The following is a 24,452-nucleotide window of genomic DNA, read 5'->3' on the forward strand; positions in this document are numbered from 1 at the left end:
AAAGCACTCATTTAAAACCACAACAACGTCATCCATCTCCATGTACAGTTGGTCATGTTAGTTCTTAACCCCTAGTCTTTCTCAGGTCATCGTCTTGAACTTAATCCAGTTAAAGTATCTTTGGATTTTCCTTTACTTTTCCTGCCCGTGTTTCTCATGCTTCATCTTTGTATTTTCTTCAGGTTGGTTTTGACCAACCCTCTGCACATTCTGTCTGCCTCTAGGGCCTCCAGTTTTTTGAGACTTCTATGAGAACCTGTTGGTCCTGCATTCTCTCTATCTCCTCTTCGAATGAATCCTAATGCCACAACATAACTTCTCTTACAAGTAGCTGCTTCCAAAGAACTTTGGCCAAATCTTGTTTTACCAAATCTATATTGACCTGCCTCAATGCATTACTTTATTTCTGGTCCTTCTTTGTCCTTTTCCATGATTACCTTAAATCCTACTGAGTAATGGTCAATCTCACTAAACTGCTCCTCCATTGACATGTCTGCCACTTTCCTGCTTGCTTCCATAAAATTACACCAAACGCAGCAACTTACTCCTCTCTCAACACCAACACACACACACACACACACACACACACACACACACACACAGTGTTAAATGTACTAACTTGAACAGCTCTCCTGGGTACGTTCAAGAATTCCATCTCATCTAAGCCTTTCACTCTCCATCTATACTAGTTAGTATTCAGGAAGTTGAAATCCTCTATTACTCCACCATTATTTTTACACTTCTCTGAGATTTACCCGCATATTTTCTTTTATCTCCTCCCTAATTTGATTGCCGTACCCTCACTTTTGTTTTTATCTTCTCACAAGATCTCAATTGAGGAGCTGTCTCAGATATTATTGCTCCTTATTGCAGCAGTTGAACAATATTGTTACACCATCTATTTCTTTGCAGCCTCCCTGCCTTGCCTGAAGATTCCACACTCTGGAATATTGAGCTGTCAGTCCTGCCCTCCCTCAAACATGTCTCCTTGAGAGCAATGACATCATATCCCCAAGTGTTAATCAACACCTGGACTCCTCTGCCTTACATGGAAGATTGTTTGCATTCATCTAAATACTATCCAGCCCTGTTATTTGTTGGATGGCTTGTTTGTGATGCAGAGCAATACCAACATCATGAGTTCAATTCCCGCACTGGCTGAGGTTACCACGAAGGACACTCCTTTCCAACCTCTCTTCTTAGGTTAAACCACCTCAAGTTGTCTCTCTCTCTGTAATGGGACTGCCTTCTAATCTGATTGATTTCTACTTAAAAATTTGGCCATGAATCATTCCCTGTTGTACCTCCATTGTGTGTTCTGTCCCTCTGCCAAATTAATTTAAACTCCTCACTTTAAACTTGTTCTTTGAGAGATTGCAGATTTGGAAGGTGCTTTTGAAACAGCCTCGTGAAGTTGTTGCAGTGCATTCTTTAGGTGGTTCAAACTGCACTATGCATGTTGTCAGAAGGTGTAATTATTTAATTCGATGAATGGAATGCCAATCAAGCCTACTGCTTTATCTTGGGTGCTGTCAAGCTGCTCTAGTGTTTTTTTTTAAGAGCTGGGCTTATTCATGCAAGTGGGGAATATTCCATCACATTCCTGACTTGTGCCCTGTAGATAGTATTAAAGCTTTGGAGAGTCAGGAAATTAGTTACTCGCTGCGTAATTTTCAGCCTCTGACCTGTTTTTATGAACATAGTATTTGCATGGCACGTCCAGTTAAGTTTCTGGTCGATAGTAATCCCCAGCACATTGATGGTGATGGATTAAACAATGGTAATACCAATCAATGTCATGGGAACATGACTACACTTGCTGTTGTTGGCGATCAGCATTGTCTGGCATGTGTGGCGTAAATAATATCTGCCATTTATCAGTCTTAAACCTGAATGCTTTCCAGGTCTTGCTGCATGCACGGACAGACTGTTTCAGCACCTGAAGTTATGTAAATGGTACAAAACACCATGAAATCACCAATGAATATCCCCACTGCTGACATGATGGAGCAAAGATTCATAGGTAGAATTAGTACCCTGAGGAACTCCTGCAACGACATTCTGGGACTGAGGATTATATAATCGCGAGTAACTTTCTTTGATTTCCTTGCCCATGTTTGAGCTAATGTCATTAGATTTCATGGAGCCTGGTGTCATCGTTGAGCATTGTCAGGGCCACTGCTTCCCAACTGTGTCCTACTGTGACATTACCTCTGATGGGTCTGTTCAACAGAACTGATCATTGCCAGTTTGATGGTGGACAAGGCTGAGGCATTGCCAATTATGATTCAGGGAGTATGTCGAATGCTTGAGTGTTCTGTAGGACAACCGTCCTGATGTTGGCACAAACTGACAGCTGTTAGTCAGGAGAACTTTCCCAGGTTGACTGGAAATGATACGCTGTTTTCATTACTGGTGGCAGGTGGACCATGTGGTTTTATTGCTTTTGTCATTTCTGCATCGGTTTTGCTAGGTCATTTCAGAGGACAGTTATGAGGCAACCACATTGCTCTGTTTCTAGTGTTGCATCCCATCCAGACCAGGTAAGGATGGGAGTTTCCTTTCACTAAAGGACAATAAAGAACCAGATAGATTTTTAAAACAATCGAATTGTTCCCATCCACCATTGAGATTACCTTTAATTCCAGACTTTTAATTAATTCACCCAGCTATTGTTAAGGGGTTTAAACTTGTGCTGTCGGATCAGTAACCTGAGTCTCTGGAGACTATTCTGATGACATTACCACCAAGCCACCATCCCCTGTGGGATTTATGCTCAGTTCTCTTCTAAATTTGAGATAAGCATTCATCTGTTTCTATTTTCATGAGAGTGTATTTCTGTCTCCTTGTCTGAGCCAATTGGAGCAATGTCAAGTGGATTTTCTTTTTGGCCCTTCATGAGATAGAAGATGAGGAGGAATTTGTCCTCCGCCTTATAATCTAAGACTGTCAGGCACAGGCACAATGTTTTGGAGGTGGTAGAAGCTGATCTTTGCCAGGGGGTAATTGCAGAGATGGGCCATTTATAAAGGAGGATCTGAGAAGTCTTTACATAATTGCCACCTCTGTCTGATGGCTAAATTTTCTTTTAAAATAATCTGCTTGGTTATGTTGTGACATGCTTCTATAGCAGGTGGGACGAATGACAGAGAGATAGGGACACTATCACAATGACACAAGACTGCAATTAATTGAATTTAAGTTGTACCATCTGCTATTGTGGGATTTGAACCTCTATCTCCAGAGCATTAGTTTGGATTATTAGGAGAAAGTGAGGACTGCAGATGCTGCAGATCAGAGCTGAAAAATGTGTTGCTGGAAAAGCACAGCAGGTCAGGCAGCATCCAAGGACCAGGAGAATCGACATTTCGGGCATAAGCCCTTCTTCAGGAATGAGGAAGGTGTGCCAAGCAGGCTAAGATGAAAGGTAGGGAGGAGGGACTTGGGGGGTGGGGGGTGTTAGGAATGCGATAGGTGGAAGGAGGTTAAGGTGAGGGTGATAGGCCGGAGAGGGGGTGGGGGCGGAGAGGTCGGGAAGAAGATTGCAGGTCAAGAAGGCGGTGCTGAGTCCGAGGGTTGGGACTAAGATAAGGTGGGGGAGGGGAAATGAGGAAGCTGGAGAAATCTGCATTCATCCCTTGTGGTTGGAGGGTTCCTAGGCGGAAGATGAGGTGCTCTTCCTCCAGGTGTCATGGTCTGGCGATGGAGGAGGCCAAGGACCTGCATGTCCTTTGAAGAGTGGGAGGGGGACCTCACCCCCCACCTTTTCCTCCGCTACATCGATGACTGTATCGGTGCTACCTCGTGCTCCCACGAGGAGGTTGAACAGTTCATCCACTTTACTAATAACTTCCACCCCGACCTCAAATTTACCTGGACCGTCTCAGACTCCTCCTTCCCATTCCTAGACCTCTCCATTTCTATCTCGGGCGACTGAGTCAACACGGACATTTACTATAAACCTACCGACTCCCACAGCTACCTAGATTACACCACCTCCCACCCTGCCCCCAGTAAAAACACCATTCCATATTCCCAATTCCTTCGCCTTCGCCGCATCTGCTCCCAGGAGGACCCATTCCAATACCGAACAACCTAGATGGCCTCCTTCTTCAAAGACCACAATTTCCACTCAGACATGGTTGACGATGCTCTCCACCCCATCTCCTCCACTTCCTGATCCTCCGCCTTGAACCCCGCCCCTCCAATCGCCACCAGGACAGAACCCCACTGGTCCTCACCTCCCACCCCACCAACCTCCAGATACATCGTATCATCCTTTATCATTTTCGCCATCTCCAAACAGACCACACCACCAAAGATATATTTCCCTCCCCTCCCCTACCAGCGTTCCGGAAAGACCACTCCCTCCGTGACTCCCTTGTCAGGTCCACACTCCACACCAACCCAACCTCCACTCCCGGCACCTTCCCCTGCAACCGCAAGAAACACAAAACTTGCACCCACACCTCCCCCCTCACTTCCCTGCAAGGCCCCAAGAGATCCTTTTATATCCATCAGAAATTCACCTGCACCTCCACACACATCATTTACTGCATCCGCTGCACACGATGTGGCCTCCTCTACTTTGGGGAGACAGGCCGCCTACTTGCGGAACGTTTCAGAGAACACCTCTGGGACATCCGCACCAACCAACCCAACCACCCCGTGGCTGAACACTTTAACTCCTCTCCCACTCCGCCAAGGACATGCAGGTCCTTGGCCTCCTCCATCGCCAGACCATGGCAACACGACACCTGGAGGAAGAGCGCCTCATCTTCCGCCTAGGAACCCTCCAACCACAAGGGATGACTGTAGATTTCTCCAGCTTCCTCATTTCCCCTCTCCCCAACTTATCTCAGTCCCAACCCTCGGACTCAACACCGCCTTTTTGACCTGCAATCTTCTTCCCGACCTCTCCGCCCCCACCCCCTCTCCAGCCTATCACCCTCACCTTAACCTCCTTCCACGTATCGCATTCCCAACGCCCCTCCCCCCAGTCCCTCCTCCCTACCTTTTATCTTAGCCTGCTTGGCACACCTTCCTCATTCCTGAAGAAGGGCTCATACCCGAAATGTCGATTCTCCTGCTCCTTGGATGCTGCCTGACCTGCTGTGCTTTTCCAGCAACACATTTTTCAGCTTTTGATTATTAGCCCAATTACATTATCTCTATATAACCACCTCTCCTTCATCCAAGACCCAAGATAGGACGTCTATCACATCAAGCTGTATGTAATGTCTTACCACTTGATCAGGTCCCTGAGATTGTTGAAAGAGAAGGGGAGTTTATCAGTTCCAAAAAGAAAAAAAATGGGGAGAGCAGGAAATCGAGAAGGATATCCCCAATTGAAGATCTAATTAGCATCACTCTCAGAGCATGGTCTTAATCCCATGACATTTATTGGAAGGAAGGAATTCTATTCAGTGGAAATGCAACTCATATCAGAATCCTGTCAGACAGGTTTATGCAAAATACTGAAAGAGAAACTCAATTCTTTATTCTGACCGATGTGACAGTACTACACTTGACTGAGAGGTAGAAAGAGATACAGCCAAGGAGAGATGGCTGCTGGGAGGCCAGGATATTCACTGATGTCATATGCATCCCATAAACACTAGCATGGAGAAAATTCAATGAGGTTAGTTCTGCCGTCAGGTCATATCAGGTATACCAATGGCCTTTGAAGCAGCAATACTTGCTCCTTTATAAATAGCCACGCTCTTTCTCCACTCAGCGGGTGTTGCCTGCTTTATAAAATTCTGGTGTTGGCAGAGGCGTTGTTCCACAGTATTCATTAGGAATATGTGTGGGATTGATTTATACTGCTGCCTCCTGGCTGCCACCAAGTTTTGGGAATTAACGTTGCTGGCAGATCTCTGACAGATTCCCCCAGAAAGACTTTTCTAATTTATCTTTCCTGAGCTGCTGTTTAAGTGTTTTCAGTTTTAAAAAGATATATTTATATCCTTGCAAAAAGTCAAAAATATTTTGGTGATGTTGTATGTGTTTGTTTCAGAAATCTGCTGTCAAGCTAAAATGCAGCTGGGCAACATATTTATTTTCTGCTTAGAAGTGAAATCCTCATTTATCCTTAAACACTCCCTGCTGTGAACCCTTCTACTTTTACTTAGTTGGCTCATTGGAGATTCGCTCACTATCCTATAACATGCTGTCTGTTCTTTGATACTTAGACAGAGGCAGTATTTAGTACATTGCCACCCTTCCTGTCCTTTTCCCCAAGCCTCTCATGCAATTATGGCTTTCATATTGGCAGAGAAGGGAAGACAACCATAAATTCCATTAACAACTGCCTGATGCATCATTATATTTTCATGTACTTGTTTTTACATAGAATCTCTAAGTCATGCTGGTTGCTGTTTACAAAAACAAAGGCAGCAAAGCCGAGTGTTGAAACGAAAGTATTATCTCTCTTCAGTCTGTGGCAGGGAAGGTCTTTGCTCACATCATCCTGAACAGACTTATCATTGTGACTCAGTGTGCTTTTCACCCAGATTGCATTACTGTGGACAAGCTTTGGGTAAAGAGAAAATGCCTCCAGGAGAACATGGCCCTTTGTTTTTGTTGCAAAGCCCTTTGACACAATCAGTAGGATGGCTCTCTGGACAATCCCAGAACAACATAGTTACCAAAAACAAATTGACAAGGGCATGTTTCAGGATGGAATGGTAGGCTAATTTCTTTTAGATGGTGAAATATCAGCTCCGTTTGACATGTGGAATGGAGTAAACCAGGGCTTTGTTTGAGCTGCAATGTTCTTTAACTTGCTCTTCAACTGTGACCTTAGATTGTGAAGGATCTTGAACAGAAAAGTATAGCTCTGGTATTGTCTTGATAACTCACATATGAGCTATGATATCAAAAAGAAACATTTCTGTGAAACTCATCCAGGACCTTCTGATGTTCATGCCCAAATTACTCACAAAATTAGAGATTTACAGATCATTCTGAGGCTTCAAACCTCGAAGCATTGACCATTAGTCTTGGAAAGATTGAGATTCTGCACTATCCTTTGCCAAATTCAACACTATTCAAGGAAAAAGTGAGGTCTGCAGATGCTGGAGATCAGAGCTGAAAATATATTGCTGGTTAAAGCGCAGCAGGTCAGGCAGCATCCAAGGAATAGGAAATTCGACGTTTTGGGCATAAGCCCTTCATCATTCCTGATGAAGAGCTTATGCCCGAAACGTCGAATTTCCTGTTCCTTGGATGCTGCCTGACCTGCTGCGCTTTAACCAGCAACACATTTTCAGTTCAACACTATCCAGCCAGCTATCTGTGACAATGATACAAACCTGATGAGTGTTGAAATCTTTAAATAGCTTGGAATAGTTACCTCCAATGCTTGATAAAGAGATGTCAGCAAGGTATTTGGAAGGTTTTGACCAGTGTACTAAATGACTGTAGCGTTAGACTGTCCCAACAGATCAAGGTGTACAAAACTCTTGTCATTACTTCCCACCTTAATGGCTGTGAATCTGAAATCTCTACCATGAACATATAAGGCAGTTGGAACAACTTTCTGTTTGTGTTCTTCACTTTATCTTTGACACTTGCTGACAAGATCAGGTTACAAAATTCAAAAATTTAGACTGAACCCTGTTAGCAAGTCACATAATTACACAGCATGCAAAAAGCCCCTTCCGTCCAACCAGTCCATGCTGACTGTAATCCCAAACTAAACTAGTCCTTCCAAACATTTCTTATTCATGTACTTATCCAAATATCTTATAAAAATTGTAACTGTACCTGCATGCACCACTTCTTCTTGAAGTTCATTCCACACTTGAACCACGCTTTTTGTAAAAAATTGCCCCTTGTGTTTTTAAACATCTTTTTCCTCTCACCTTAAGAATATGTCCCCTACCTAGGGAAATCCCCCACCTGAGGGAAAAGACTTCGGCTATTTACTTTCTGCATGCCCCTCGTGATTTTATAAACCTTTCTTTAGGTCACCCCTTAATCTTCTACACTCCAATGAAAATAGTCCCATTCTATCCAACCTCTCCCTGTAACTCAAACCCTCCATTTTGGACAACCTCCTGGTAAATCCTTTCTGAATCATCTCTAGCATAATAATTCCTTCCTGTAACAGAGTGATCAGAACTGAACACCGTACTCCAGAAGAGGCCTCACCAACATCCTGTACAATCTCATCATGTCATCCCAACTCCTAAACTCCAAAGTCTGAGCAATATTGGCAAGAGTGCTAAATGCCTTCTTAACCACTTTGTCTACATGTGATGTAAACTTCAAAGAACAGTGTACCTGAACCCTTTGCACACAACCATGTGGACTATCCTTAACCATTCCTTGTGTCTCCAAATGCATATAAATCTTATCTTTCAGAATCACCTCCAACAACCTACCACCAAAGTCAGACTCACAGATCTATAGTTCTCAGGCTTTTCCTTGCATTCTTTCTTAAACAAAGGCACAATATTAGCCATTCTTCCACCATCCACCATTTCAGTAATTATAAATGATACAATTTTTTCTGCAAGAGTCCCCACAATTTCCTCTCTTAATTCCCACAACGTCCTGAGATACACTAGATTAGGCCCTCTATATTTATTCACCTTTATATTTACTAGGACCTCCAGTATCTCCTGTAATGTGAACTGTTTTCAAAATATCAATATTTATTTCCCTGAGTTCTCTAACCTCCAGTTCATGCTCAACTATCCATTGTCTAATTTAGCCCCAGCTCTTTTTGATATCTGGTGTGGTTTTTCAGAGGAAAACATCAGATGAACCAAAAATGATTCTGGTTCTAACTGCTTTCTACTTTACTGGTTACAGGTAGAGTTTATTCTGTGGGTGCGATCAGAAATTGGACCGAATCTGCACAGGTTGAAGCGTTTTCCTTTCCCACCTAACTCACAGCACAGTTTCTGGCAAACCTATTCCATTATCATTGAATATAAGATCTGCCTAGAGCCAGTGCAATCAGAGTACATTTTAGAATGCACTCTGAAATAAATTTTTACTTCAACACATCTTCCTAAATATATTATAGATCGGTAAAATATACATAGGCAGTTTGATTAATAATAACTTAAAGTTCACAGAATTGTTACAAAGCACAAAGGCCATTTGACCCTTTGTAACAAAAAAGGTCATGTCATAGTAACCAGTTATTAACAATTACAACTCTTTGTCAGTAGTAGAATTACAACTACTGGTGTATTCTAGTTTTAGTTGAAGTAAAAATTTAAAGATTTCAAAACATGTCCATTTGTATCCTTGCACCAAAATAATGGTGGAAGGTTTGCATAGAAGTGCAATTATTACAATCAGAACAATGTGATCTGGAGGCATGGCCATACTTTTTTTAAAAAAAAACAAATGGAAACCCCAAATTCTACTGAATGTAATTTGTGCTCTAAAAACTGTGCAATCCTTGCACTAGTTTGCCAATTTTGAGGGAATTGCTCAGAGACACTGTGTCACAGAACAGAAGCTCTGTTTAAAAAATGTTTAAAAAATTCTTTAATTTTTCCTCAAATGGAATTGTGACTTCATTTAGTGAATTATAGTGTGCGCTATAAACAAGAACATTAAGAGTTTAATATTAAAAGACGAGCCACTTTGCATTCCATCAATATTGGTGTATGATATCATACTTAATACAAAAATAATAAAAATATAGTTACACTTGCTGCCTGACTTGGGATGATGTTATCAAGAATCTAAAACCACCGTACAAGTCAACTTGGCATATCAAGAGACATAACTTTTTTAATTAAAGACTTTTTTATTGCTAATGCATGCATGATTCCGACTGATCATCCATGCAGAATATTTACAGACCTCCAGGGGCAGCACAGTGGACCAGTGGTTAGCTCTTCTGCCTCACAGCACCACGGATCTGGGTTCAATTCCAATCTCAGAAAAGTGTTTGTGTGGAGTTTGCACATTCTCCCTGTGTCTGTATGGGTTTCCTTGGGATACTTTGATTTCCTCCCACAGTCTAAGGATGTGCTGGTTAGGTGGATTGGCCATGCTGTAGTGTCCAGGGATGTGCAGGTTAGGTGGATTAGCCATGGGAAATGCAGGGTTATAGGGATAGGGTTGATAGATGAGTCAGGGAGGGGTGCTCTTCAGAGGGTTGGTGTGGACTTGTTTGGATGGCCTGTTTCCACACTGTAGGAATTCTATGAAGCCTCCATTTCTTTCTCCATAGTAAAAACTGATGCAAAATATTTATTATCTCTAACATTTCCTGAGGTTCAACATAAAGGAGACCTTTTTGATTTTTAAGGGGTCCTACTCTCTCTTTAGTTGTTCTCTTGCAGTAGAATCTCTTTGGATTATCTTTAGCCTTGGCAGACAAGATTATCTCTTATCCCCTGTTGGTCTTCTTGATCTTCCTCTTAAGAATGCCCATACACTGTTTATACTGATTAAGAGATTCATTTGAATGCAGTTGTCAATACCTAATATATAATTCCTTTTTATTCTTGACTAGAACTTCAATATCCGTATTCATCTATTATTCTGTAATCCTACCAGTTTTACCTTTCAATCTAACAGGAACATAACAACTCTGAACTCTCATTATCACACTTTTGAAAGCCTCCCACTTTCAGGCTTGTTTTTACCTATGAACAAGTGAAGGTGAGGACTGCAGATGCTGGATATCAGAGTCTAGATTGGAGTGGTGCTGGAAAAGCACAGTAGGTCAGGGAGCATCCAAAGAGCAGGAAAATTGACGTTCCGGGCAAAAGTCCTTCATACTGATGAAAGGCTTTTGCCTGAAACATCGATTTTCCTGCTCCTTGGATGCTGCCTGACCTGCTGTGCTTTTCCAGCACCACTCTAATCTAGCCCCTTTACCTATGAACAATCTATTCCAATCAACTTTTGAACCTTCTTATCTTGTACCATTAAAGTTTGCCTTATCCAGTTAAAAACTTTAACTATGGAGGGCTTACCCTTTTTAATGACTATTTTAAAACTAATAGAATTATGATCGTTAGACCCAAAATGTTCCCTTACTATCATTTCAGTCACTTGTCCTGCCTTATTACCCAAAATAAGATCAAACTTTGCTCTTTCTGTGTAGGACTATTTATAGATTGATGAAGAAAATTTTCTTGAACATATTTTACAAATTCTTCAACATCCAAACCTTTAAAACTATGGTAGTTCCAGTCAAAGTTCAGAAAATTAAAATCACCTGCTATTACAACATTACCATTCTTACATGATCTTTCTACATATTTGTTACTCAATTTCCCGCTGATTGTTGGGAACAATTCATTGAGGCAGTTCCTGGAAGTCCAATAGTGCTGGGTAGGCAGATCATTAGAACAAAGGACCATTGCATTTCAAGACTGTTGCTTCATAAAGAGCTAGCATCTGGTAAAATAAACCAAGATTGATTGTGCTTATGGAAAACCTGAAATGGTGCAGCATCAAACTCCAGGAGCTGAAAGAAACAGCATGAGAAAGAGTTCTCTGCAGCACCTTGGACTGTAGCGTTTTTGAAAATGATTGACATCAATGTCACAGAGCAACATTGTCCATGTTGCCCCACCTTTTTCCAAGTCTGGGTATCCAGACCAGGGCTATATATATCAATGGTGAATATGGAGACTGTTGAGTCTACGTATTCATTATTGCTTTCAAACTCAAACGGCAATTGTTATTATCATGAACATTAGAACAGGCCATTAGTCCAATTGGACTATATTGGTAGCTGATTGTGTACCATAGGAGCTAACTCTTTATTCATTTAGAAAGGAAGAAAAGCTGTATGTGGAAACTTTTGTCATGTCACATACAAGCAACTAAATTGAAAAATGCTTGCAAAATGGTTTTACGAAGTTATACAATAAACATAAAAGGATATTAAAAGAGGAAGGTCTTTGCTTTGTGAGTGAACTTGCAGGATTTTAAATTGATTTCGGTGATAAATTCTGTTGCTGCCTTACACAATAAATCATGTCCATTGCTGTGTGAACTTTAGTAATAACGAATCTTTTGTAGTTGAGTATTCAAAAAGTTCAAACCCAATTTCTGTCTCTCACAAATCATTTGATTTTCAAATTGAGAAAGACTTGCAGTAACAGGAAAAAAAATCCTCTGATTAATTTTGTTGTGTATAGTGACTTCGTTGTTCATAGAAATTGCAATTGTAACCTTTCAGAAAGGGAGTTTACATTGAGGACAGCAGGGTTCCAAATGGCTGTTTGCTGGTTGGCAGTAAATCAGATTGTTGCTTTACTCTAGGGTAAAGAAATTCTGTATAGAATTGGTTCTGGAAGAATTTGATTTCAAGATATACCAAGATTAAGCAGTCTTACAAAACTTGAGCTGATGTCTTTTTGTTGGGAGTAAATCAGGCTTGTAAACCTTTTTGTCTGAGGATTTGAGTGACAATCTAATAGAAGTGTTTAATGGTCCATGTTTGTATCGTGAAACAGAGCAGCAACTGAATGCCATGTGGAAAGCAAAGTGTACAATCAATTACTGTGGGAATAAAGATGAGGATTAACTTCAGGGAGGTGAGAACAAAAATAATTGTGTCTCAAAAAGTAGATGAAATAATTGACACATATGGGTTGACGAAATAAGGAGAAAGTCGTCGATAGTGTCATGATATTAAATTATTGGTATTGATTTACAAACCACCTTGTTTAACATTCTGTTCTGTAGTACTTGTAAATGCATATCATGTGATTTTCTCTGTTATATGGATGGAATAAGTGGCAAATTTGAATACATTGTGAGCCTCCGTATTGATCTGTAGATGAGTGCTATCTCATTTTGAAACCAACACTCATGAGCTTTATTGAAGGCTTGTATAGTTTTGTGTTAAGTTCCTAAATCAGTATCATTTAAAATTCTAATTACAAATATTTTGTGCACTCAAGTAATATGATTAACTAAAAGTTTTGATTTAGTTTAAGACCACTGGAAAAATAACAACACTAGTAATAAGACGTACAGTTAGGCCTTTTAATGAACCAATTGAAACCAAATTTAAACATGACAGCTCCTTAAAGAGGAACTATAAAAATATCAAAACACAAATGAAACTTAAAATCTTGTGCCGGGAGTGATTGTACATTTCTCTCCAGTTCCCACTTGTCACAGAAGTTCTGAAGAATAAAACCCAAGTCCATGCAGGCCCACATATAAAACAAAATTGAGAAAGGTGCTAGGGCAGGTTCAATTGAGACATTCAAGAGGGCATCAGATGGTTCTTTGAATAGAAATGGTGTGCAGAGATAGCAGGTAAATTCAAGAGCTTGATGTCAAATAATAATGGACTGAATGGCCTCCAGTGTTGTAATAACTTGATGAGAAATAAGCAGCTAGGAGGGAATTTGAATCCAAGGATGCAAGGCACAATGGCATAGAAACCTGTGACTTTAACTTCTTCGGCATGCCACCTCATACAAGATCTGCCTTTATGCTGCAGCTTCATGTTTAGTAAGTACAGGATTTCAACTCAGCAAGATAACAGCACGTTACTGCTAATTGGCATCATTTATTTCAACATTTATACATTTGATTACTGAAGTATCAATTTGTTGTTCCTTCACTCTATTCTTTAAACGATCCTATTTGCATTGCATTGGAATGTCTGAATTCTTTAAAGTACTGAAATGAAGAAATACAGACTTGTGTTTTCAGTCCTTTAGACGTGTAATGGATTAAAGATCCATCTCATTTCACTTTGTAAAAGAAATTCTGTAGCCTATACAGTTCGAGCTGCCTGTATATGTCTTTGCAAACTTAGCAGAATTCATCTCTATCATTGGACCTCCAATTCTTGTATCGTTCTTCATGGCATTTCCAAATATCCATTCTAAATGATGAGAGGATGTTTTAGCAGTGTTCTATGATGGTACAGACTATCTTTCTGTCATCTTTGCACTGCTGTTTTGCCACTTGAATTTTATTATATGATTGGTGGTTTTGTTGTGAGCAATTCCTCTTAATCTCGCCATAGTACAGCATTCAAAGAGAGAGATATCATGTCTTAGGGCAAAATATATTATCCAAACCTGGTTCAAAATAAGGGGATTAATTTATATGTCTGCTGCAGTTTCAAGGTATTTATTATTCTGACACAATCTATAAATTAAATGAAATTTGAAAGCTTGGTGATAACAACTTTTGCTTCCATTTCACTTTATTTTGTTATAACGCAAGTCGCATTTATTTATTTGTTTGACAGGCAAGTGAGTGATGCAACAGTGAGTGGGAATGTATGTTATGTGGAAGGTGCAAGGAATTTTTAAGAGGACTCAGAGAGGCTAAGAAAGTGGGTAAGGACAGAGCAGATAGAATTTAATGCAAATAAAAGTAGTTATTCCCTTTGGTAGATAAAAGAGAAAAGAAGTATTTCTTAAATGGTGAGAGGTTAAAAGGTTTTCATATCCAAAGAGACCTTGTGTCCTTTTTAATGAGTCACAAAATGCTAGCAGGTAGGTGCAGCAATCATTTAGTCTGAATATAGTGTGAAATTAGAATTTGTTGCAAAGGGATTTGAGCTCAGGAATAAAGATGCCTTTCTGAGGGTGTACAGAGCTTTGGTGAGACTGCACTTGATGTTTTGCGTATAGTTTTGGTCTCCACATCTGAGGAAGGTTATACTTACCATACAGGGATTTACTTATGAGGAGAGATTGAAGAAACTGTGCCTGTATTCTCTGGAGTATAGGAGATTGAGGAGTCACCCCATTGGAATTTATTGCTGTAGAATAATGATATTATAGGGTAGGGGTTTTTTTCTTAAGTCTCTGTTCAGCCCTGATCTAATTGAATGATGTCGCAGGCTTGAAGGGCTGAATGGTCTATTCCTGCTCCTATGTTCCTGAAAGAGATCTTATTATTAGTACAGCATGCATTGAAAATAAAATTAGTTTCATTCATACATACAATCACGTTTTATGTCCCAGACCTATAAAGACAGAAAGACAGATTTTTGTATTTAGCATGCAAATAGAATTAAGGAGAATCCAAAGGGTTTGGACAAAAGGGTAACTAGGGAGAGAATAGGGCCCCTCAAAGATCATGTGCTTTGACCAGCAACACATTTTCAGCTCTGATCTCCAGCATCTGCAGACCTCACTTTTTACCCCTCAAAGATCAGCAAGGCAGCTTTTGTGTGGAGCCACAGAAAATGGAGGAGATACTAAATGAATATTTTGCATTATTATTTACTGTGGAAAAGGATATGGAAGATATAGACTGTAGGGAAATAGATGGTGACATCTCGCAAAATGTCCAGATTAAAAGGAGGAAGTGCTGGATGTCTTGAAACGGTTAAAAATGGATAAATCCCCAGGACCTGATCAGGTGTACCTGAGAACTTTGTGGGAAGCTAGAGAAATGATTGCTGAGCCTCTTGCTGAGATATTTGTATCATCGATAGTCACAGGTGAGATGCCGGAAGACTGGAGGGTTGGACCGAAGGGTCTGTTTCCATGCTGTACATCTCTATGACTCTATGATTCTATGAGGAATTATTCGAGGAGAAAGTGAGGTCTGTAGATGCTGGAGATCAGAGCTGAAAATGTGTTGCTGGAAAAGCGCAACAGGTCAGGCAGCATCCAAGGAGCAGAAGATTCGACGTTTCGGGCATAAGCCCTTCTTCAGGATTCCTGAAGAAGGGCTTATGCCTGAAACGTCGAATCTCCTGCTCCTTGGATGCTGCCTGACCTGCTGCGCTTTTCCAGCAACACATTTTCAGCTATGAGGAATTATTGTCAGGAGTGAGTTTGAATTGTAACAAAGGACTACAATTAGATTACTGTTCTAAATACCTCAGGAAATTCTACCAAATTTTCAAGGCAAAAATTCTTTGGATATCAAAGCAGTGACAGCTAAAGGCAGAGAAATAATAACCACTCTAAAATGCAAACAACTGCTCTTGTGTACACTGAAGAATAAGTTGAGCGAGAATATATAATTGATCTATTCAATATTGACCACATTAACCTGACTACCATCCCTAATGGAATAAGAATGTGTTTGTGATCAGAACATCTTCAGTGGTTATTTGTGTTTTTGTATGTGGCAATTGTCCATGAATATATTAGGTACTGTGAGATGGCCAACATTGGATCTTAATCTGAAATACCAGCTTAGTCTACACTTGGTACAAGGTGTCAGCCTGAAAAAAGGGTTAAAGCTACTCTCTAAGCAAATACCTGAGGAACATTAGTAGTTTGTTGTCACTTCAGTTGCTTGCTACTGCCCACTAGTGAAACTGTTTAACATTTTCTCCAAACAATGAACAAGTGATTGGGAATAACCAAGTTGCTGCAAAGGACGTTGAACACTATTTAAAAGTTTATCACATTCTGTTGATCACTTTCTGCTAGAAGTTTGAAAAATGTATTTAAATCACATCGGAGACAGCCTGTTGCCCTTTGTTAAAACTGTCAGTTTTAGTGTCAGTGCTCAGTCTAGACTTTGTCTCCTTAACAACTGAGCGCTGGGCTAATGTCCCTTATTTGACACCTAATTTGTGTCATCAGGAGGAATGGGAGAAGGAGGTAAGATGAGGAAGAACAATACCTGGAGTAGTGAGGGAACTGCTGAAGTTCTGGATTTATTATGGTCATGGTGGGGTTTCAGCTGCTGACTGGATGTGTCAATTTCCTGTGTATCATGAAGTTACCAAGAACTTCGGCTTATTTTGAAAACAATACTTTCATGATTGGCTGACTGCATTAGCAATCAGAAATACATTCCTGTGCCTGTAGCCATGTACCAAATTAATCTCTCTACAGCAGTGCCTGGTATTTGAGATGCCGAGGCACACATTATTTTGGGAGTATAGCATCTGCCTGTATTCCATCTGATCATGAATACATGGTGGTGGTGCTGCATGTCTTAGTGGAAAATAATCTCATTTCCCAACATTGACAATCTGACCAACACAATGTGTACTTTAAACACAACATCTTCAGGGTAACATGACAATGAAACATTTTATAATATCAGAGGAGATCCTAACTGTACTTCACAGCAAAACCTTTAGAGTAACAATGACTTACACACTGAAACTTCTGGATTTTAGTGTCAATCTGTGTTTAATCTAAGTTATAACTTTAAATCAGATTAAGAAGAGTAATGATGATAAAGCCAGATTGTTCACCATCAAAATCATTTAACTGAAGTGGCATAATATGTGAAAATTCTTTTTTAAAATTGCAATATTAAATTTCTATTTATCCAACATGTGATGTATAGTTTATATTACTAATACTTGAGTTTTATATCATTCAGTGTGAAATACTTTAAAGATGCTCGACTAAAACTTGTCATTAGGAGAAAGTGAGGACTGCAGATTCTGGATATCAGAGCTTAAAAATGTGTTGCTGGAAAAGCTCAGCAGGTCAGGCAGCATCTTTCCTGAAGAAGGGCTTATGCCCGAAACATCGATTCTCCTGTTCCTTTGATGCTGCCTAACCTGCTGCGCTTTTCCAGCAACACATTTTTAAGCTAAAACTTTTCATTGCAGTGCTCTGAACAAACATGAACAGTGATTGGTGACAATTGGTGTATGTCAGAGTTGAAACAAACGATCTTGATTCAACAGCACTTCCCTTTTCTAAACACTTTACATCTCATTTACTAATTGACTATCTCGTTGACTCTTTGTTATTTGAAATATTACCATGTTGACCTAGAGAAATTTTATTACACTTTAACAAAAGCACTTTATTTGCAACATAAACATGGTCTCAGTTTATGCTTGCTGTTTCCAAGTTTTCATAATACTGACCTTGAGTCAAACATGTGACAGAAAGTGATGAGTTGATATGTGCAGCTGTTGAACTTGCACCATTCAGACAGCATCTCTGAAACATAATATTAGAATGATGATATTCACTGGTAGTTGCACAATTTTCAGTTTAATTTAACTTCAAACAGGAGTCTGTACCAACCTGCACCATGGCTTGGACATTCAGTCTTACCTCTCCACACTCTTCCCCCTCCACATTCCAGATGAAGGGCTTTTGCCCGAAACATTGATTCTCCTGCTTCTTGGATCATGCCTGACCTGTTGTACTGTTCCAGTGCCACACTTCTGACTCTCCAGCATCTGCAGTCCTCACTTTCTCCTTAGGTTGCTAGCTGTCAAGTAACATGTCTCCAATTATTTCAGTATATTTCGAAGACCACAATATCAGTTTTGCAACATCCCTCATACCCAGAGGAAAGCCAGAGGTGGCATAATGGCAGAAATTCCCTCACGTAGTAACAGTAACAACAAAATCTACCACTTCTGTGGACTTCAGTGTCCAAAGTGGATTGGACGCTTCATTGACATGAGAATCCATGGAAGATGAGGAAATCATTAAAAGCTTTCATATATTCCAGTAATGAGGAGTTAGTATCATAATTCATGCCGCACAGAGGCCCAGATCCAGCAAGAGAGAAGCTAACAGCATCCTTTTATATTCGATGTATTACCATTAAAATTCTCGATTTAAAAACTTAGCTGGATTAGCCATGTCAATGCTATGGCAAATGTAGCAGGTGGGAATCCAGGAGTGAGTAACACACTTCCTATATAATCATACCCTGTCCACCACTGACAAGATACAAGTCAGAAGTGTACTGGAGTATTCTGCACTTGCCTGGATGGTTACTGCTTCATAACACTGTTCTGACAAAGTAGTCCATTTGATCAATCTCATTCTCTCAAGCCCCCATTTGCCAACTTAAACATTCACTGGCTCAGTGTAGCTGGAGTATGTAGCATATACAAAAATGCACTGAACAATTCACCAAGTTTCTTTAAGAGCATTTTCCAAACTGAAAAGCTCTTCTACTAAAAGGGCACAGGCAGCAGACACATGGGAACATCATAGGTTCCCCTCTAGGCCAAACACCAACCTGAATTGAACCTGTATTGTTGCTCATGCACGATGACTGAGTCAAAACCCTGGATGTCCCCTCTGGACAGTGTTACCCACAGAATATTCACAGCAGCACTCTATCATCTTCTCAAGAGCTTTAGGGATGTGGCCCAGATAGTGAAGCTGACATTGAATGAATGAATGAATAAATAAAAACTTGCATTGCTTTTTAAATTTTATGCCTTGAATTTCCAAATACATACACACCTACAAGTAAAATATTTCTATAGGACATGCATTAATCTACCTGGGAATTGTTTAAGTAACTAAAATTCCTTTGTATTTCTTTAACAGGGAGCAAAGAAGCAAGATTTATCTAAATCACCGAAACAAGGAGTCAGCATGAGTGCTCAAACACCAGAGGTAGGAAAACTAACAAACTTGTTGAATTTGCAGCGAAGTGATCAGTTAGGAGGTGAAGGTAAAATGTTTTAGGGGAGATTTTTGTTGACCTGCTGGATAGCCTGACACTGGTGATTCTTAATTTTACAGGAAACCTCCAAAGAAATGGCTGTCACTGGGTTTGCCATCATATTTCGGACAGAGGCTCATTCTCAGGGCTGGCATTTCAAAGGCTCATCAGCTCCTTTATAAATGGTGGGCATGCTCAGGCAGGCTGGAGACTTGCTGCATTCAGCAAGGAGGGAGAAATATCTTCAAAATTGATTTGATCTGGCCCATTGCTGGGGGGGAATCCATAGGGCAGCAGGTTCACCTTTCCTACCCATGTCCTCCTGTTTGATTAAAACATAATCCCCCTCCTGATCTCGTTAGTGACCTCCTTGTGCGACAGAGACATGACCAGCTGTCAACAAAATGATGACATCTTCACAACATAGTTCTTATTTATTCCATTATGTATTTGCCTCATCCCTTAAGCCCTCCCATCAGTAAAAATCATCAGTAGCATGGCATGGTCTAGGAGCTGACCTACTGCAGCTTCACATGACTTTACTGAAGCCTTGCTGTGTTTCCCCCTTCTACAAGCTGGTAAGAATATTCCCTTTAATTCCAGCAACACGAGGAGCCTTGTGCTGTTTTGCAAATAATGAACAATATGTTGAAATGAAATATGAATACATTTGCACAATAGTACGAATACATAGTTTTGGTTCAATGTTAGGAAACTTTTACCAAATTTTACCAATTGAGCTACCAAAACACAGGAAACCTACTTGCTGAAAACATGTAGGATTCACTAGTCATTTATAGTTGTTGGTCTTTTTATCTGTTATATTAAGTTTAGATATAATTTACAAAATGTAACTCCCTCTTGCAACTATGATATTGTAAACCACAAAGTTATTGACTTTCTTGCATAGTTAGTGAATGAAGTAGCTGAACATTGAGCAGTTAGCATTATGAAGATAGCTTCTTATTGGAAGCTTCAGTTTACCACATTGATCCATGTTATAAATAGAGAAAGTTTCTGTCTGAATTATCTGTTTTGCAAGAGGAAATTGATCTGTTGTAAAGGACTGATTGTTGTCAACTCTGAGTGGACTACACGAGACTGTAAAATTGGGTTATGTCTGACAAAGGGTCACTGGACTTGAAACTTCATTCTGTATCTGTCTCTGTAGATGCTGCTGGACCTGCTGACTTTCTCTGGCACTGTGTTTCAAATTTCCACAGTTCTTTGTTTTTATCTTGTATTAGATCAGTTTCTTAGTCAGCATTTAGCCTCCAAGCAACATTACTAAAATTGGCTGTGTCCTCATCATTGTGCAGTGTGCAACATTGCTGCCATGTTTCCTGATGCACAAAATTGTGATGATACTTTTTAAAAAGTACTTTATTGGCTGCAAAATGCTTTGGTATGTTTGCAACTCATGAAAGGTGTTTCTATAAATGCAAGCTTTCTTCCCTTCTCTGTGTATTAGCAAGCAGTTGGTAGGAGCTGATTCACCCTTTAAGCTTCAGACTTTATTCAGCAGCAGCAAAATCAACTATTCAGTTTTATTTATTTTTTGGGGAATGTAAAGTCCACTTGTATTCATAAATGATGTGTCTTGATTGCATCGATTGGAGAGTATATTTGTGAGGTGTGTCTTGGGAGTTGGTTGGCTCAGATGCCAGATGGGAGTTTTGCAATACAGAGTAACGCTGGTTTAATTGCCACACCAGCTGAGATCACCATCAAGATCCTGCCTTGTCAACTTTGCTTTTCACCTGAGGTGTGGTGATCCTCAGGTTGAACTCACCGCCAGTCACGCTTCCTGAGAGAACAATTCTATAGTGTTCTGGGGCTTTGCTGACTATTACTTTACAGATAGAAGATGCAAACAAATGCTGTACCTATCCTGGGAGTGTTTGATGGGAATAATGTAGAAGCAGCTTTGATTTGTATCAAACTCTGTGCAGTACCTGTCCTGAGAGTGTTTGTTTGAGGGATACAGTGTAGAGGAAACTGTACTCTGTATTGAACTGTGAGCTGTACCTATCCTGGAAGTGTTTGATGGGCTCAGTATGGAGTGAGCTTTACTCTGTATGTGACCCTGTGATTTGTTTGTCCTGGGAGTGTTTGATGAAGACAATGTCAAGAGAGCTTTACTCTGTACCTAACTCTGACCTGTCTCTAGCCTGGAGGTGTTTGTTGGGGACAGTGTAGAAAGAGTTTTACACTGTATCTAACATTGTGCTGTACCTGTCCTGAGAGTATTTAATGGGGACACTGTAAAGGGAGCTTCATTTTGTATCTAACTGCATGCTGTACCTATCCTGGGATTGTTTAGTGGGCACAGTGTGGAACAAGCTTTACTCTGTATCTGATCCTGTGCTTTGTCTGTCCAATAAGTGTTTGGTGGGGATTGTGTTGAGGGGCCTTTACTCTGTATCCAATCCCCATGGTTGTACTTTTCCTGGTGGTGTTTGGTGGGGACAGTGTAGATGGACCTTCACTCTCTAACGAATTGTGTGCTATATCTATCTTGGGATGGTTTGGTGGGGAGAGTGGGGAGCAAGCTTTACCTTCGGTTTAAAAGGGATATCTAGTCGGCATGGACAGGTTGGACCGAAGGGTCTGTTTCCATGCTGTACATCTCTATGACTCTATAACTCTAATAGAATTCCAAATGTCACATGTGCATAGGTAGCTAAGCAAGGATCAGGGTAATTAAACAGGAACCAAATTAGGGACTTTGACAAATTTCCTTTTTAATCTAAAAACAACTTTGACAAAGCATACAGTTGTGATGAATAAGTAAGAAATGTGATTTTGCTCCACATCCCCCACCCCCACCCTGCCCACCCATCCTAACTCTCCAGCTTGCACATGTGGCTTTCATATGTAATCCCAGTTTAAACTATGACATTAATTGAAAATTATATTTAACTTGCTGGGATAAATATCAGTAAAACATTTCTGCAGATTATTTTCTCTAATGCTGCAGAGAGTTTACATTATCAGGAAGCCAAAAACTAATTGTGAACCAGATTATTGAAAGTATGTAGCATTATAGGCCAAACCAAATCCCCTCAAAATATTCAGAGGATAGTCTTGACCCTAACTTTCTCTTATTTTAAAGGTAAATGTTATGGTTCTGTTCGCCGAGCTGGGAATTTGTGTTGCAGACATTTTGTCCCCTGTCTAGGTGACATCCTCAGTGCTTGGGACCCTCATGTAAAGCGCTTCTGTGATCTTTCCTCTGGCATTTGTAGCGGTTTGAATCTGCCGCTTCCGGTTGTCAGTTCCAGCTGTCCGCTGCAGTGGTCGGTATATTGGGTCTAGGTCGATGTGCTTATTGATTGAATCTGTGCAAATCGATTGGTCAAACTACCAGATTTAAAGCAAAACACACTTTATTTACCCACTATAATTAAAATACAACAAAAGAAAGAAGCAATTGGAATAACTGAACTGTGTTGGAAAACTTGACAGAATAATCGGTACAGTACCTATTAACTGTTCCAATATAGTAACATTCCAAAAACACATCTTTGGCAAAAGGTAAATTCAGAAAGCAGATTGCCTCACATGCAACTCCCACAGCAGGAAGAGAACCCCCAGCTTTTGGCTGTCATCAATAAAGGGAAGAAATAGCTTCCACTTCTTCAAGACCCCAACAGCAACTGCTGAAAGCTAAACCTAAAACCCCTGGCTCTGTGCATGGGAGCTTGACCACACCCATTCATGTTGCTTCTATTGATTCAACATATTTTTTTTAAAAATGCAAGGCTTCGCAAGTTGTTTATCTTCTCATAGATTTCTCAGTACATGTCCCGCAACTTCTCTCTAAAAGAAACCAGGACAAAACAATCCCTTAAAGCCACAGCATCGTCACAACAGTCATTACGAATCCATAACCAGATGTAAATGTGTTTAAAATGAGTCATTAGGTCGTTATGATTCAAACAAAGGCAAACATTGCATTTCGGGCCTGCCTCATCTGTGGCTTGGCAACAGAAGGAATGAGTGAAACATTGTACACTGCAGAGGCTGTAATCTTTTGACAGCCTGAGCTTTTAAGAAAGCAGCTAAAATCCATTCTAGTTTGGAATTATTATAGTTTTTGAATGATATAGAGAAGCCTGATAGACCGATAGTTTCTGTTTACTCGTATCTTAACTTTAAATGGAAATTTTAAGTGACCTTCTGGACTGAGTGAGGTAAAACAAATTCTCAGACATATTTTGGATGTGCTTAAAGCTAGTTTGATGCTCAGTATGTTAATATCTCACAAGTATTTCAGATAATCATAATTTCTATTGATGTAGTGTTGTTTCGATTCAGAGAAGCATCCTAAAATAAGATTAAAATTACTGCAGATGCTGAAGATCTGAAATAAAAACTGAAAGTTCTTGAGAAACTTAAGCAGGTCTGCCAACACCCCCAAACAGTAGCTACTCTGTAGGAAAGGCTGTAAATCAACAAATAGTAGGAGCATGTAAAAGAATAGAATAATTACAGGTGATTTTAATCTTCTTGTTGATGGGTTAACCAAATTGGATTAGGTCGCTATGATAACAAACTCGTAGAATGCATTAGCGAGAGTTTCCTAGAGCATCTGTCATGAAGCCAACAGGGGAGCAGGCTATTTTGGATCTAGTAAATCTCCGAATAAAATAGTGATAATAACATGATAGAATCTAATGTTTAGCTTGAGTGAGAAATTTGAGTCAGAAACAACTGTATTTAACTTAAATAAAGGGAATCACAATACAATGAGGATAGAGCAGATAGATTAGCAGGAATAACAGTAAGTAGTGGCCGACATTTAAGGAGGTGATTCATGACTTCAGCAAAAAATACATCACAGTAAGGAGGGGAGGCAAGATTATAAAAGAGAGACAATCTAACCATGGGCTAACCAAGAAGGTTAAAGAGAGTATAAAGCTGAAAGAAGAAGCATATGAGGATGCAAAAGTCCTGAAGATTGGGATAAATTCAGAATCAAGCAAAGAAGGGTTTTAAAAAAAAGATAAAGTAAAAAGTACAAGGACAAACTAATGATGAATATAAAACCTGACAATAAGAGCTTTTTAAAATACATAAAAAGGAAGAGAGAGGTCAAAATGAACATAGGCCTTTTAGAA

At 40.0% G+C, this 24,452-nt stretch overlaps 1 protein-coding gene across 3 annotated transcripts in view; it reads left to right on the forward strand.

The window, feature by feature from the left end:
• cast (calpastatin) overlaps positions 1-24,452 on the forward strand; it is a 204,764-nt gene that overhangs the window by 9,985 nt on the left and 170,327 nt on the right. For all 3 annotated transcript variants that reach the window (XM_060836848.1, XM_060836856.1, XM_060836866.1), the window contains exon 2: positions 19,212-19,280. In XM_060836848.1, coding sequence (XP_060692831.1) covers positions 19,212-19,280 — 69 coding nt within the window. The remainder of the gene's footprint in view (positions 1-19,211; positions 19,281-24,452) is intronic.

This window comes from Hemiscyllium ocellatum, chromosome 2 (assembly GCF_020745735.1).
Source record: "Hemiscyllium ocellatum isolate sHemOce1 chromosome 2, sHemOce1.pat.X.cur, whole genome shotgun sequence".
NCBI lineage: Eukaryota > Metazoa > Chordata > Chondrichthyes > Orectolobiformes > Hemiscylliidae > Hemiscyllium > Hemiscyllium ocellatum.